This window comes from Bos grunniens, chromosome 26 (assembly GCF_055505025.1).
Source record: "Bos grunniens cultivar Pamir isolate PY7600 chromosome 26, Bosgru_T2T1.0, whole genome shotgun sequence".
In the NCBI taxonomy this organism is placed as follows: domain Eukaryota; kingdom Metazoa; phylum Chordata; class Mammalia; order Artiodactyla; family Bovidae; genus Bos; species Bos grunniens.
The window spans coordinates 23,328,163-23,342,513 of NC_141190.1; the positions used below are offsets into that span (position 1 = coordinate 23,328,163).

General features: G+C 46.3%; 1 protein-coding gene across 6 annotated transcripts in view; it reads left to right on the forward strand.

Annotated features, from left to right (window-relative positions):
- Nucleotides 1–14,351, forward strand: part of SUFU (SUFU negative regulator of hedgehog signaling) — a 105,841-nt gene that overhangs the window by 56,891 nt on the left and 34,599 nt on the right. For all 6 annotated transcript variants that reach the window (XR_015155264.1, XR_015155265.1, XM_086377476.1 and 3 more), the window contains exons 4-6: nucleotides 11,817–11,959; nucleotides 12,837–12,922; nucleotides 13,176–13,248. Coding sequence is in view for 4 of the 6 variants with exons in the window: in XM_086377476.1 (XP_086233602.1) it covers nucleotides 11,817–11,959; nucleotides 12,837–12,922; nucleotides 13,176–13,248 (302 nt within the window). In the remaining 2 variants the exon portion in view is untranslated. The remainder of the gene's footprint in view (nucleotides 1–11,816; nucleotides 11,960–12,836; nucleotides 12,923–13,175; nucleotides 13,249–14,351) is intronic.

Below are 14,351 nucleotides of genomic sequence, written 5' to 3' on the forward strand. Positions count from 1 at the left end.
AAAAAGTCGTTTATCTGTATGACCATCTAGACACTTTTTTTTTCCTGTGTATTCACCTTCTTCTAGGTACCTAAAGAAATGAGATGGGTTTACTTTTTTTTTTCCTTCTTTAATGTAAGTGAAATGATGCTGTTCTTCACAGATAGATTTTTCAATTAACAGTATGTCTTGCAGATCTTTCCATGTCAATTATGTTTATCTATTTTTTTCCTTTTTACTGTTGCCTATGATTTGGTAGCATGTTTAGGCCATCATTTAACCATTTTCTTAGTGATGCACATTCAGGCTGTTTCACTTTTTCCATGATCACAAACAATGCACCAATGCTGCAACCATCCTTGTTCACTCCTCCTTGGGCACGTGTTCTGCTGTAGGGTAGATGCTAAGAAGTAGGATGATTGAGTCAAAGGGAATGTATCTTTATTAATAGTTTCTGCCATGTGGCCCTCTACAGTGACTATGCTAGTTTACATATTTGTTGTTTAGTTGCTAAGTTGTGTCCGACTCTTTTGTGACCCCATGGACTATAGCCCGCCAGTCTCCTTTGTCCATCGGATTTCCCCGACAGGAATACTGGAGTGGGTTGCCACTTCCTTCTCTAGAGGACCTTTCCGACCCAGGGATTGAACCTGCGTCTCCAGCATTGGCAGGAGGATTCTTTACCACTGAGCCACCATGGAAGCATTAGCAACTAAATGGATTTTCCTGTGGATTTAAATACTAGTCTTTTTAGGAAAGAGGCAGAAGGAGTAGAAGCATGCACTTGATTTTAAAACTTTAAAACATCTCTTGGCATTTTGAGGGGTTGAAATGTATGTAGGGGTTGCAAGTTTAAAATCTTTTTTGTTATTTTGGCTTTTGGAACAAAGGAGCTTGGAATCTGCTCTGTGTGTAGGTGGCGAGTCCTCTGCCAGTTCAGGAGAGTGAGAGGAGCACGGACAGGTTTTGCCCAGTTACTAGCCTCTGGGCAGAAGACTCCGCCTTTACATTCTGACAGATGTCTAAACACATGGAGCTGCTTTAAGAGAGAAGTGAAAGCATCTGCCAGTTTAGGACTCAGGGTTTTCTGGAAGGCCCTGAATTCCTTACAGGAGGGTATGGCCATGGTGGGTGGAGGAACAGGATTTGACTAGTGACAGCTGCTACCTGTGGCAGATAGATCCCTACGAGCTCCCACTGCAGTCAAGGGCCTCACCATCCACACGGGGAGAATGAGGGTGTCGCACTGGGACCCTGTGTGTGTGGACATGGAGTGTCCGGGATCTGTCGTCGGCCTCTGGGGTTATTCCCACTACCAGATAGAGAGCCCGTCCTGAGACTCACTTTTGGGGGAGGACCCTGGGGGCCACTGGCAGCCTGCCAGCCCCCTCCTGCACTGATTTTGCTGAGTTTCTCTGTTATGAAAGGGGTCTCCCTTCCCCTGCACCGTTTGCCTTTGTATCTGTGTCTTTGAGGAAGAGGGAAGAAGGTGGAGAGCCAGAGGTTGTTGAGAAAATACATAGGGAAACAATTTTGAGTCTCCTTGGACTGGCTTTCCAATCCTTGGCAATTCCTTTGATTCTGGACGAAACCTAGAAGAAATATCCTTTGCTTACCCCTTCAGTTTTGTAAGAACAAGCACGTCTCCTCTTGCTCTTCCTGACTTAATCAAGTGGTATGGCACGCCCACTTCCCCAGCAGTGTCTTGCAGCCACATTGAGCCAGATTAATGTCACACAGAACTAGTTGAAGGACTCTCTCTAACCAAACACTCAGATTCACTTTTCCAGTCTAGAGAAACTGCCTTCAGGAGTTCTAAAAGGTGGGAGAGGGGTTGAATTCTTGCTTCCACCCCTTGATCAGGTTGGAAAAGCTTGACACCATCCACCCAGCTATGAAGAACTTTGCCTGCTGGCCACGAAAGCCCGTTAACACACGTACAGGCAATCTGTCTCTCTCCCGCCTCCACACACTGTTTGTTTGTTTTGTGGTTATTTCCTTCTTTCTTAAAGAAAGAATCCTGTCTCGGCCTTTCTTTGGCGGAGTGTGATTTGAAGCGCTGCAGCGGGGCGATTGTGCAATCCCGCTCCTGGAATCTCCTTCCTACAGTCTGCTGTGCATGTGTGCGCAGAAGGGCAGGGGTGCCAGATTCTGTTGTTCCATACCAATCGAAGCTTCTAAACTCCCGTGTCCCCCTCATACTGTCTGCTTACAGTACTCAAGTGTTAAAGGGGAATTTCCCAGGACACAGTCAGTTTTTTGCTCCTATGTGATACACATACATATTGTTCTCAGCTGCCATCCAGACTCCCTAGGGTAGGCTAGGTCTCACCAGTGCTGCAGGGCTCCGAACTGCACTCAGCTCTGGCTTGGAGCTGGGGAGTCTGGGCAGGGGGCAGAGAAGTGTCCACTCATGACTTTATTTGGCTCCCGGGAGGAAGGAGAGTTGCCGTTGCCAGGAAAAGGTGAGCGCTGATCTTTCCCAGCAAGAAGGTCTGTTCCCTTCCTTCGGCGGGTGCTTTCACATGGATGTAGGGGAGGACTGCAGGAGGCTCTGGGTCTGAGGGTGCTAGAACAGTGAGGGCAGTGCCCTCTGCTTGATGCCTGGGGTGCCCCCTCCCCAGAATGAGCACAACATCTCATAGGTGTGTTAAGGGCTCCAGAAATGTAATCTGTGGCAGTGATACCAAGCTGTCCTACATGCTGTGACCTCAGAAAATGTTGGAGGCTCCTCATTTCTAGAAATCTACCATGACACAAATAGATGAGGCAATATACAACCCCACTTCTTTCCCTACAGCTTGGCTTAGAACAAGCAAGGAGAAAGCACCAGGGCTTAGAAATTAGGACAGGATTACATGGAGATCCAGCAGGGCAGTGGGCAGACTAAGTGGCTTCAGTTAGGAGTATCTGGGCTGGGCAGAGGCCGACAGGGCTGACTTTGAACTTCACCCCCTCCACCACCTCGGCTAGGCCTGGGTCATTCAGTAAAACCTCCAGGCTGTCTCCTCCTCCTGCTGGGGCATCTGGAGGCTGCTCAGGCCTGTGCAGACTTGTGTTTCTGCCCATTTAATGTATTGCAGTTCATGGGCCTTCAGTTGACTTGAAGGGTCTCTCTTCCAACCACAGAGGAGGCCTTCTCTGGGCCCAGCTCCAGCAGCCCACAGTGGGCCTTCTCAGGAAGGAGAGAGGGTGAGGCCATTGCCAGATTCTCCCCACCTGGAATGTTGGTTTGATCCTGGGACTTTCTGAGACAGGGGAGGCCACCTGACCTTCCCGCTCAGCCATCTGTGTCGGAACATCTGGCATTTCAGGGAAGAACTGCTTAGCTGTCCTAGGAACCAGCTCTATGTCTTCATTTGGGAAGCATGGAAGGCTTCATCGTGAAAGTGATTTGTGAGTACCAAGAAGATGAGAGGGATGGAAAGATGATGACCGCAACCCCATTGTTCAGAGCTTGACCCTAAAGTTGACAGACTCCAGTCTACCAGCCTGCTTTGGGCTGCCTTTTGTTTTCCTCCACTCCCTGAAACACCTCTTGCAGACCTGCCACCCCTTTGACACCTGCCCCAGTTCAGCTGGGTTTCCTGCCTTTGCTCTTCATGTCTGGAGCGCAGGTAACCATCCACAAGCATGAGTACTTCTGGCATCCGCCATGAGAAACCCTGTCTTTGAGGCTCCAGGAGACAACATTAACCCGTTCTCCTCAGACCAAGCTTATGGAGTCTGACCACTGAGATGGGGGGTGGGGGAGGCGGGGGGCTCCTCCTATACTTCTACACAGAATGGAAACAGATCCCACTCTTAAGAACTCTTGAAGAACGCATTTGTTTCTTAGTGTTTCAAAGGCAGCTCTCATTATTTTGCAAACAATAGCTGTTTTCTTCTGCAATCCATTTCCCTAGATTTTGCTAACTTCTTCTATCTAGCACAGTCCTACTTCAAACCACCATGACTAAAGCTGGATGTTCACGAGGTAGGGTAGGGTGACAGCCAATTCAAGGGGTCAGTTAGAATCTGCACAGCCATACGCACCGCCCCCCCCGCCCCAACCTCTTAAGAGTTCTTGCCAGGGAGTTGTTTGTTACTGGGGAGAGACATCCAGTGATGAAAGCTTTCTTTAAACTGAGCAAGGGGCAGAACTGAAGCGAGTATGTTTTGGATCCTATGCCACCCTGAAGTGGTGTAAATTTTCCAAACAGGCTGCAGCAGCGGAATGGTACTGCAACATAGTACTGGGAGGCAGAGAGGAAGAGGGAGGGAATGTGAAGTGGCCTCCAGGCCTCACCTGGAATTGCCCACCTTCACACCTCCTGGCAGCCCCTCTGCTGTGCAGTTTGGGTGGGGTTCCCAGGGATGTCTGGGTAAGAACACTTGAGGGGACCAAAGAAAGGAAGGGAGAGGGAGCGAGCTCCTCTAACCACTGGGCTGAACAGCTGGGCCTCCAACCGAGGCAGTATTAGCATTTCAAAACCCCTCTGATGGGGCTGAGGCCTTCCCAGGGTGGGCGCTGGGCCTGAGAGCAGAGGCCATGCTGGCTCCGCACAGAATGGGGCTGAGCATCCGGGGCATAAAGACCAGGCTGGACTCAAGAATGAGCCCATTGTGGCTTTGTCCCAGGCTTGAAAACTGTGACCAAGGCTCTTTCATTGTTAAGAAAGACCGTTTCTTGGCCAGAGCAGAGCTCAGAAGTCTGGTTCACCCAGCAGGCAGGTCTGGGAGGTTGTTAACTACGTGCTCTCTAAACCTTTCTGTGGGTAGTTAAGACCGTCTCACTCCGGATCACGCAGGTTGGTGTGTTGGTTCTGTAACAGCAACCCGGGTCTGTCTCCCAGCTGACTAAAGTCAACCCCTTCCCAAACTGTCTGTACAGAGTTGCTTTTCGTTATTCGTATTGCATTTAAACAGTGTAGCTTTGTAAAGCATGTATTTTTAAATTGATGTTAATTCTGGTTAATAAAGGTCGTAATTCCAAACCTCTGTAGCCTCTTCCCTGTTTCCAGCCAAAGTCTGCTTAGAGGTGGGGCGCTGGAGGGAACTGGCCACTCTTCCTTAATCCAGGAGCAATGGTGCCACCTACTGGCAGTTGCTGTTAGCTACAGGTTCTGTGGCCTGTCGTGCTATTTGATAAAGGGACTTTGACCGAGATGGAAGTAGCAGTATTCCAGTACAGAAGTAATAACATGCTCCAGTGGAACACGCACTGAGTAGGCACACTATTTCCTACTTACAGATGTGGAAGGGCTTAGAGACTGTGATTGGGCAAGTTGCCCAGGGTCACAGAGGCAAATAGGCTTCCCTGGTGGCACTTAGTGGTAAAGAACATGCCCGCCAATGCAGGTTAGATGTAAGAGACACAGGTTTGATCCCTGGGTAGGGAAGACCCCCCTGGAGAAGAGAATAGCTACCCACTCCAGTATTCTTGCCTGGAGAATGCCATGGACAGTGGAGCCTGGTGCGCTACAGTCCATAGGGTCACACAGAATTGGACACAACTAAAGTGACTTAGCACGAACATGCACGCAGCAGAGGCAAATAGGACAGAGCCTTCCCACCTGCAAAATTAGCCAGTTGGCCAGGGTTTGCCAAAGCCAGCAAGAGATTTTAGATGGTAACTGGACAAAGCACTCAATACTGTGACAAGTGAGGACTGTCTTCCCTCTTCAGTTCTGATTCAGTCCTGCTGAGTTTGTCAGTTTGATATGACTCTTTAAACCTTTAACAGTCTTTGACCCTTGTTTATTTCAGTTTTTAACAATGTTAGATAGGCAGCAGTATCAGTTATAAATTATTAACTTTTTTCATTAAATTATTTTGAAGTTATCAAAATTATCTTCCACTTTATGACAAGCAGAATTGGTTTTTTATTTTCCTTATGTAGTATAGTGATATGACATTTCCTTTAAAGTAAGTTTGTTAGATTTTAAAAAGTGAGTCAATTTTAGGGGGGAAATACAGGTAGGCAATGGGATGGGTGTACACAGATAAGTTGAAAACCCTGATGGATGTTAACGGGTGACTCAGAAGTGTGGGCGATGTTGCACTGTGCCCATCCTCACTGGCTAGCTCTACAACCTTGGGCAATCTTGAGGATCCTTTCCTTGTTTGTAGAAAATGAAAATGGAGTAGGTGATTGCATAGGTGGACTATAAAATGCTGTGAAGTCTGGGGACTATGACTCAGGTTTCTCCCGGGTCAGGCTGCTTTACCTGTGAAGGTAGTAACAGTCCAGGGCCTTGTTTCTTCCACTTTTCTTCTCCCACAAGATTCTTCCCTTTTACCTGCTGCATTTTCTTTCTTCTTCTTAAAAATCACCTTTACAGAGATATAATTCACATATTTTATAGTTCACAGCTGTGAGACCATTACCCCAAAAAGCAGCCCCAGACCAGTCACTTCCCATTCCCCCTTACCCAATCCAGCCCTGCTGCTGCTGCTGCTGCTGCTAAGTCGCTTCAGTTGTGTCGGACTCTGTGCGACCCCATAGACGGCAGCCCACCAGGCTCCCCCATCCCTGTGATTCTCCAGGCAAGAATACTAGAGTGGGTTGCCATTTCCTTCTCCAATTCATGAAAGTGAAAAGTGAAAGTGAAGTCACCCAGCCCTAGGCAACCACTAATCTGTCTATCTCTGTAGATTTGCCTACTCAGGACATTATGTATAAATGGAATCACACATGGCCTTTCGTGACTGGCTTCCCACTTAGCATCATGTTTTTGCTATGTTGTTCATGTTGTGGCATGTATCAATACATCAGTATTTTGTATTGCCAAATAATATTCCATTGTGTGGATATACCACATTTTATTTATTCATTCATTAGTTGATGGACACTTGGGTTGTTTCCACCTTTGGGCTATTATGAATAATGCTGCTGTGAACACTGAAGTACAAGTCCTTGTGTGGACATGTTTTCATTTCTCTGGGGTATGTACCTACAAGTGGCATTGTTGGGTCATATGGTAATCCCATGTTTAGTATTTCATGGAATCACCAAACTTTTCCAAAGCAGTTCCACCATTTTACATGGGCTTCCTGGTAACTGAGCTGATAAAGAATTTGCCTGCAATACAGGAGACAAATACAGGTTGAATACAAATAGAATACAGGTTCAATTTCTGGGTCAGGAAATTACCCTGGAGAAGGGATAGGCTACCCACTCCAGTTTTCTTGGGCTTCCCTGATGTCTCAGGTGGTAAAGAATCTGCCTGCAATGCAGGAGACCTGGGTTCAATCCCTGGGATGGGAAGATCCCCTGGAGGAGGGCATGGCAGCCCACTCCAGTATTCTTGCCTGGAGAATCCCCATGGACAGAGGAGCCTGGCTGGCTACAATCCTTGGGGGTCAGAAAGAGTCGGACACGACCAAGTGACTAAACACAGCACAGCACCACTAATGCAGAGGGGATCCAATTTTTCCAAATCCTCACCAATACTTGTTATTTTCTGAGGTTTTTGTTTGCTTTATTTTTTTATTTTTATAATGGCCATCCTAATGTACGTATGAGGGCTTCCCCCATAGCTCAGTCGGTAAAGAATCTACCTGCGATGCAGGAGACCCAGGAAGATCCCCTGGAGAAGGAAAGAACAACCCACTCCAGTATCCTTGCCTGGAGAATCCCATGGAGAGAGGAACCTGGCAGGCTACAGTCCATGGGGTCATGAGAGTTGGATACGACTTAGCAGCTAAATCAATCAATGTGTGTAAAGTGATTATTTCCTTGTGGTTTTCATTTGCGTTTCTTTTCACTTTCTTGAATTACAACAGGTTTTAATTTTAATGAAGTCCAATTTATCTTCTCTTTGTTTGTGTGTGCTTTTGGTTATCTATCTAAGAACATTGCCTAATTCAAGGACAGAAGATTTACTCTTATGTTTCTTCTAAGAGTTTTGTAGTTCTATTATAGTTAGGTTTATGATCCATTTTGAATTAAGTTTTATTTATGGTTTAGAGAAGGAATCCAGCTTGATTCTCTTGGATGTAGATATTCAGTTGTTCCATCACTATCTGCAGAAAAGAGTATTCTTTCCTGTATTGAATTGTCTTGACTATCTTGTCAGAAATTAATTGACCATAAATTTGAGGGTTTGTTTCTGGACTCTATAAATTGTGTTACCTTGATCAAATGGTGTTCTTGTGCCAGTACCACACTGTCTTGATGACTATAGCTTTGTAGCAAGTTTTGAAAACAGAAAGATTAAATCGTCCATCTTTTTCAAGATTGTTTTGGTTATTCTGTGTCCCTTGCATTTTCAAATGAATTTTAAGATCAGGTTGTGAATTTCTGCAAAAAACGGAGGGGGGGCATTTGGCATTTTAACAGGGACTGTATTAAATCTGTAGATCACTTTGGGGAATATTGCCATCTTAACAACATTAAGTCTCCTGGTTTATGAGCAATTTCCATCTATGTAGGTCTTCTCTATTTTCTTGCAGCAGTCGTTTTATAGTTTCCAGAGTACAAATTTTACATTTCTTTTGTTAAATTTATTCCCAAGTATTGTATTCTTTTTGATTCTGTTGTGAATGGAATTATTTTATCAATTTCATTTTCAAGTTGCTCTTCTTAGTGTATAGAAATATGCACTAGCTGTTTATTATTCTTATATCCTGAAATCTTGCTGAACTTGTGTTTTTCTGATAGTTTTTTAGTAGATTCCTTAGGATTTCAATTATAAGATCATGTCATCTATAGATAGAGGTAGTTTTATTTCCTTGTCAGTCTATCCAATTTTTTATTTGTTTTTCTTACCTTATTGCGTTGGTTAGAACCTCTAATACCATAGGGTTTTTTGTTTGTTTGTTTGTTTTGTTTTTTAGAACCTAGTGAATGATTCCCTCTTGGTCCTTCTTTTCTATTTTATTGTATTCTCTTTAAGTGTTACTGATGTATTTGTTTGCTTTTGGCCGCACTGGGTCTTCACCGCTGTGCTCGGGCTTTCTCTAGTTGTGGTGAGCAGGGGCTGCCTCTAGGTGCAGTGTGCAGGCTTCTCCTTGTGGTGGCTCCTCTCGTCGTGGAGCACAGGCTCTAGACACACAGGCTTCAGTAGTTGTGGCTCAAGGGCTCCCCACAACATGTGGAATCTTTTCAAAGCGTGGATCAAACCCACGTCCCCTGCATTGTCAGGGGTATTCTTAACCGCAGGACTACCAGGGAAGTTCAGAACCCCTAATACCATGTTGAATAAAAGTGGTGAGAGCCCGTATCTCTGTTTTGTTGTTGATCTTAGAGGGAAATAATTCAGTGTTTCATCATCAGGTATGATGTTAGCTGTAGATTTTTTGTAGGTGCCCTTTAACAGATTGAGGAAGTTCTCATCTATTCCTAGTTTGAGTGTATTTGTCATAAAAAAAAAAAAAGTATTGCATTTTGATAAATGCTTTTTCTGTGTCTATGGAGAGAATCCTGTGATTTTCCAGAAAATCTGTATTCTGTTGACGTAGTATTTACATTACATTGATTGTCTTATGTTAAACTAACTTTGTATTTCTGGGATAAATCTCACTTGGTCATTGTGTCATTTTATATGTTGTTGTATTCATTTTGCTGATATTTTTGTTGATGATTTTTGTGTCCGTGCATAAGGGATATTGGTCCGTGGCTTTCTTTTCTTGTAATGCCTTTGGTTTTGGTATCAGGGCTTTATAGAATGAATTGGGAAGTGTTACCTTTTTTTTTGTTTGATTTTTGGAAAAGTTTCTGAAAAATTGGTATTAATTCTTCTCTAACTGTTGGTAGAATTTACATTGAAGTCATCGGGCCTAGACCTTTTATTGTGGGGGGAAGCTTTTAATTACTAATCCAGTCTTTTTACCTGTCGTATTGCTTCTTTCTTGCAGATCACGTATGCTGCTTGTAGACACATACTTCTGTAAAGGGGAGAAAGTCTGGGAGGAGCAGGCTGAGCAGGAATTGGGAAATTGGGGGGTTTGTAGTTGACTCTCCCTGTGCCTTACTTTAAATGTTGACTGAAAAGTGATGAGATCTTGACAATTGCAGATTCCCAGATCATAAGCAATAGACCACAATGAACCACTATACATTAGTTCTACTACTAACTGTAGTTGGTATGAACTACGACAGTTATATAAAATATGAGGTAGTTGACTATTTCAGAATGAAAAATACAAACTTACTTCATGATTATTTTAAAAAATAAGAATAAGAAATGAAGTAGTTATTGTACATAAAACTATAGTAACCAAAACTGTATGGTATTAACATTAAAAACAGACACATAAATCAGTGGAACAGGGTAAAGAACCCAGGAATAAAGCCACACATGTGGTCAATTAATTTACAAAGTCAGAAAAAGAAAGATAAGTATCATATGATATCATTGACATGTGGAATCTAAAAAAATAAATAAAAGAAAAAATGAAAACCAAGCTCATAGATACACATAACAGACAGATAGTTGCCAGAGGAGAGAGGAGGTTGCTGGGGGGGTGGGGGGGCGGGTAGGTGAAATTGGGTAAAGGGAGTTAAAAGGTACAACTTCCAGTTACAAGATAAATTCTATGGAGGTATATACAGTAGAGTGGCTATGGTCAACAGTACTGTGTTATATATGTGAAGGTTCCGAAGAGAGTAGATCCTAAAAGTTCTCATCACAAGAAAAAAAAATATCTTGTGTGGTGATTGGCTTGTTGTGATAATAATTTAACAATATATACATATAGCAAATCATTATGTTGTGTACCTTAAGCCAATATAATACAATATTATATTTATAAATAATAATTTATAATTGAGGGGAAACTATGAGGTAACTTTCTGTGTGTTGATATGAATGATCTCCAGGATACATAATTTTGAATGAAATGTGCAAAACAATGTGAAGTGGGAAGAAATGGAAAAGGACCTGTAGATGCCTTCAGTCTGGTAAATGCAGACCTGTGGAAGGATACCCAAGGTGAAAGGCAGGGGAACAGGAAACTTCATAGCATCTGGGTATTTTCCCCTTGTGGCTCTGCTCCCTCACGCATCTTTCTTTGAAGCAGTGGGCCCGTGTGAAGGGCAACAGGGAGACTGTCAGGTGGCCGTATTTGCACGTTTCTCTTAGGCAGCCTGGGCCCAAAGCCTGTGTCCTCCAGGGCAGCAGCTGCCCCTCCGGGCTGCATGTCTCTGCCGAGGTGTGTGAGGCATGGTCAGATCTCCGTCTGCTGAGGAGCTGAATCTCTCTGCCTATGGGAAACTCGCCCTCCGAGGTTGGGGATTCCTATTTGAACAGTTTCAGCTGCACAGACAGAGAAGGCAATGGCACCCCACTCCAGCACTCTTGCCTGGGAAATCCCATGGACGGAGGAGCCTGGTGGGCTTCCGTCTGTGGGGTCGCACAGTTGGACACGACGGATGCGACTTAGCAGCAGCAGCAACAGCAGCTGCACAGAAATCCTAGTATGTTTTTCCAAGGTGAAGGGCTTTCACAGCCCTCCAGCCTTCCTGTGGACTTCTGGCTGAATTCTTTCATTCTTCTGTACTTCATTCTTTCTTGGCAGACCTGATTGTGGCTGCCCCTTCCCACTGAACTCCCCCAGTGAAGGTGCTGGGGAAGTGAAGATTCCAGAAGTTGTTGGGCCCCCCAAGCGAGCAGCCCCACTGGCAGCCTGTCATTTTCCATTGAAGGCTGGCAGGATTGGCAAGCAGGAATGCATTTGATTTGGGGGAAATAGCCATATTCTTTGCTCTCATCTGAGTGAATGCTTCCCCTCCTTCACTGGGGCCACCTTGGAAGGCTATGGAGCCTCCCAGCCCAGGCTTCTCAGGCCCCAGCTTGGGCTTCAGGGCTGCCTGCCAGGCCTCAAACGCTGAGGACCCTCACGTCTCTCCACAGAGAACACCTTCTGCAGTGGCGACCACGTGTCTTGGCACAGTCCTTTGGACAACAGTGAGTCAAGAATTCAGCACATGCTGCTGACAGAGGACCCGCAGATGCAGCCTGTGCAGACACCCTTTGGGGTGGTCACCTTCCTCCAGGTGAGGCCCGGGTTGGACATGGGCTCCAGCCTTCCCTGGCAGGATGGGAGGGCGGGTGGTCTTCTCCCTCTTTCTAGTCCCTCTGATGGTCTGTCAGGTGGATTCGGGTGGTCTGCTTCAATCTGCTGAGATGGGCTGAGGGGGCAGGGGCGGGGCCATTTGGGTAGGAGAGGGTGGCCATAGCTGAGTGGATAGCAGGGGAGGGTATTTCTGTGAACTTATAAGACCTGGACAGCCACAGGCCCAGGACCCCTCTGGCGGGCAGCTTGGGGCTGGACTGGACCTTACCCAGAGGAGCGTGCATCTCCCCCAGCTGTAACCAGGCTGCTTGTGGTCATGGTGGGTCTCTGTGAAGGTCTAGTTTTTTCCTCTGAGATTTACTCAAAAGTTCAGCCCCTGATAAGGAAGGGAGCTTTTCTTCGAGCTGCTGGCAGCCTCTGGTTGTCTCTCCGAGCTAGAAGGGTCTCAGAATCTCCTCTGTTTACAATTCCTGTGATCTCGCCTGGGTAGGAACCTCTCCTTGGACCTCCCCTGTTTCCAGAGACGTGGGCTGGGGACCCATCCTAAGTCTGCAGGGCCCTGATTTTCTCTTCTGCCATCTGGGGCATGGCTTTGTGTCACCCAGACACCTGAGCCATCGCAGCAGGGCAAGGGTCAGACCTTGGTGCCCCACCTGTGGACCCATCTGTCTCCTAGTCAGGCCGCTGTTCCTTTCTAAGGGAACCATCTTATTTTGGACACATCAACCCCAGAACACAGATCCTGCCTGTGGTCCCCCAGGTTTGAGGACACTGAGAGAGCCTGTGTGGCTGACCTTCCGGATGGGTGGGAGGAATGGCCATTAACACACAATGGCATCTTTGTCCTTGGGTCTCAGATCGTTGGTGTCTGCACTGAGGAGCTCCACGCAGCCCAGCAGTGGAATGGGCAGGGCATCCTGGAGCTGCTGCGGACAGTACCCGTGTGAGTGCACCCCTGCGCCAGGAGGTGGGGGCAGGCTCCCCAGGTCAGGGATTGGGAGCCCCTCCTTCCCCCTTACATTACTGCTCAGACTCTGGGTTTTCACACTGGGCCTCCCTGATCACTACCCCTGGCTGTCCCTTGGCCACTAGTACCCTGTGTTCTGGGCCTGGGGCAGTGAGCAGGGAAGGCTGTAGACCCAGCCCGTCAGCCCCAACCCCTCAGTTACCATCCTGTCCCCTTTCCTTGTCCACAGCGCTGGCGGTCCCTGGCTGATAACTGACATGCGGAGGGGAGAGACCATATTTGAGATCGACCCACACTTGCAAGTATGTCTTGAGTGAGGAAAACGTTTCTAGCACACTGTGCCTAGGCCTCTGCCACATAACCCTGGCTTTCCTGTTGGGAAAACAGAGGAGCTGTATTTGTGAGTGAGTAGAAATATGGCATGATATGTAACTTGTTCTCTGAATTCTGCAGAGTACATAACGGAGCAGAGATTTCAGTCCAGGAAAAATTGTCTAAACACATTTTCCTGAATTTTAAAAGGATTGATTTTATTGAATGCAAATTATACATCAATAAACCTGACCAAAAAATTGGATCACCAGCAAGAAAGAAAATCAGTATAATGGGTATTGCTTGTCTGGGATTCATCCTGCCATGTTCCCCTTCTTAGAAGAACACGGGCTTCCTTTCAGAAAACCTCCCTACTGCCACTGCCGCACCATGACAGACAGTGGAACAGGTGACAGTGACCCCACAGCCCAGCTGCGGGGATGAGGGCTGATTGGTCTAAAGATCCTACCCTCTTTCAGATCATTTTCATCTTGGGCAGTCAGACACCGAGTTCCTCCCGTGGGTAGGTTGGTATCCCTTGATCTATAAAAGAAAGTCTTTGTACACACAGGTCGGCCGTTCCCGCTTGCTGTGTGGCCCACCTGTACAGTGGTGTCAGTGTCATCTCTGGGATTTTTAGAAGCAGCACTCTGTTTGTATGCAGGTGAATTTTGAAAGCCGGGTAGAGCATAACTTTGTTTCTTATGAGCTTCTCATGAAACAGGAACCGCAGACAGCCAGTAATGTGCCTGGCACGTGCCTGCCTCCTTCTCTTTTGCCCTTGCCCTTTGCAAGTCATTGCCATCTCTGAACATTTTATGCCTCTGTAGAAATCTCACAGGCCACAGGCAGCCTGTGTTAGTGCCAAGAGTTGGTGTTCTTTAGGAAGGCTGGGAGGGGGTAGGGAGAGGTAGCAGGCAGACAGGCAGCCTGCGGTCCCTGGGCTCATTACTGCAGACCTGGGAGTTCTCGGGCAGAAGCCTACTCATTCACAGATGATGCTCCTCTATTTACCTATTTACCTTTTCGATCACTGCCAGGATCCTCTGTTATCTCTCCTTTAACTTGGTTTCCTAGTAGCTTCTGCTTATGC